This window comes from Bison bison, unplaced genomic scaffold (assembly GCF_000754665.1).
Source record: "Bison bison bison isolate TAMUID 2011002044 unplaced genomic scaffold, Bison_UMD1.0 scf7180017855360, whole genome shotgun sequence".
Taxonomy (NCBI): domain Eukaryota; kingdom Metazoa; phylum Chordata; class Mammalia; order Artiodactyla; family Bovidae; genus Bison; species Bison bison.
This window is the reverse complement of record NW_011485933.1, coordinates 145,949-147,600: the sequence shown is the minus strand read 5'-3', so window position 1 is coordinate 147,600 and position 1,652 is coordinate 145,949. Positions and strand designations below refer to the sequence as shown.

Below are 1,652 nucleotides of genomic sequence, written 5' to 3'. Positions count from 1 at the left end.
TGCCACCCGAGAGCAGGGCCCCCGTGTCCGCCGTCACCGCCCGCAACCCAGGCGGAAGCTGTCACCCGGCCTCGTCCTCTCTGCCCCAGGGCTCTCGCGTCTCAGCCTGAGCGCACGCACAGGCGCACCGCGCATGCTCGCGCGCAGGGCCTGCGGGCGGGGCGGGGATGGCACCCACCTTCCGCCTCCTCGAGCAGCTGCAGCTGCTGGCGCGCCTGCTGCAGGCCCAGGTGCAGCTGGTGGCTGGTACGGAGCAGGCGCAGCAGGTGGCGGGAGCGCCAGGCGCAGCCCGTGTGGTACACAAGCCTCCGGGCCGCGGGCTGCCCGTGTGGCCAGAGCTCGAACCTCTTGCCCTGAGCAGAGAGGAGTCCGGGCTGTGACTTCACGAGGAAACCAGGCGGCGGCATCGCCAGGCCTGGTGCTGGGAGCCTCCCTCCCAGTCTCTGTGTCGCTCTCCCGTTTTCGCCTGGAGCAGGGTGGGGGGCTGAGAGCAGCTGTAGCGTGAGGCCATTTGCTCTGGGCTGGGGGAGTCTGGACCCCTGGGCCCACGGCATGTGGGGCGCCTGAGGCCTGAGAAGGAGCCGATGGCCCGCCCGCCCCCAGTGCCCACCCTCGGCCCCTGCCAGGTGCCAGGCCCAGCCTGCCCCCAGCGCCCACCCTCCGCCCCCGCCGGGTGAAGGCCCAGCAGTGAGGTCTAGAAGTGGAACCCGTGGTACAGGGTTTCCATGGCCCCTTGCTGACTCCTTTATTGTCCCCACCCAGGAAGCAGAAGTTCTCCTGGTGACAAGAACTGGGCAGCTGGCCCCTCAGGAGGGCGCTTCCAGGGCGGGTGCTGTCTACAAGGCCTGACCACCCTCCGCCCCCGACGCAGACCTCAGGCTGGGCCTGCACTCGTGGGTGATGACGTGCCCAGTCAATGCCCTTTATGACAAGTGTCTGCCAGGCTCCCCTGGGGGCAGAGGCCCACCCCCTAACCTTAACCCTCGGACACGCACCAGAAAGGCCAGCTTCTCAACATGGGGCCAGGGGAAGTCGTAGAGCAGTTGTGGGGTGCGGTTCACCTCCTGCAAGACAGCAGAGTCGGCTGCGTCCACAGTCAGCCGGGGGAGGGGCAAGGCCAGCGCTTGGGGTGGGGCCGGGGGAGAGGGCCCCTGCAGTCACCTGGAAGACCTGCAGCCCTCTGAGCGTCAGGCCCAGGACGACGGTGGGTCGGTCCTCCTTCTTATCCTAAAGGTACACAGATGTCAGTGAGGTCGAGGCCCGCGGACCTCCCCACAGATCCTCACTGGTGGATCGGGGAGTCTGCGGGCTGAGTTGGGGTCCCCAGGCCTCCTCCCGCTTCCCCTCTGGCCTTGGGTCATGGTCCTGGGATGGCTGTGGGGACACTGCCCCCCCTCCCCCGTCCTGGTGGGCCCCGGTGGCTCGGCCTGTCCTGGCCCTGGGGAGGCGTGCCCCCCCATCCGGCAGGGACCTTGTAGAGCCTGAAGAAGTGCACGGGGACGTCCTCCAGCCGGCAAGCCTCCCGGATGAAGCGCAGCTCGGCCTCCCGGGGGCTCAGGCCGCGCTGCTCGCGGTGCAGGGCGGGTGCGTGTCTGAGGACATAGGCGCTGCCCCTCTTGGCGATGAGCTGTGGGGAGGCCGCAGCCTGGTCC

General features: G+C 69.2%; 1 protein-coding gene across 1 annotated transcript in view; it reads right to left on the bottom strand.

Annotated features, from left to right (window-relative positions):
- FRMD1 (FERM domain containing 1) overlaps positions 1-1,652 on the bottom strand; it is a 12,779-nt gene that overhangs the window by 3,431 nt on the left and 7,696 nt on the right. The window contains exons 8-11 of the mRNA XM_010858755.1: positions 1,472-1,627; positions 1,162-1,227; positions 996-1,064; positions 179-353 (exon numbers count right to left, since the gene is read on the bottom strand). Of these exons, the coding sequence (XP_010857057.1) occupies positions 179-353; positions 996-1,064; positions 1,162-1,227; positions 1,472-1,627 (466 nt within the window). The remainder of the gene's footprint in view (positions 1-178; positions 354-995; positions 1,065-1,161; positions 1,228-1,471; positions 1,628-1,652) is intronic.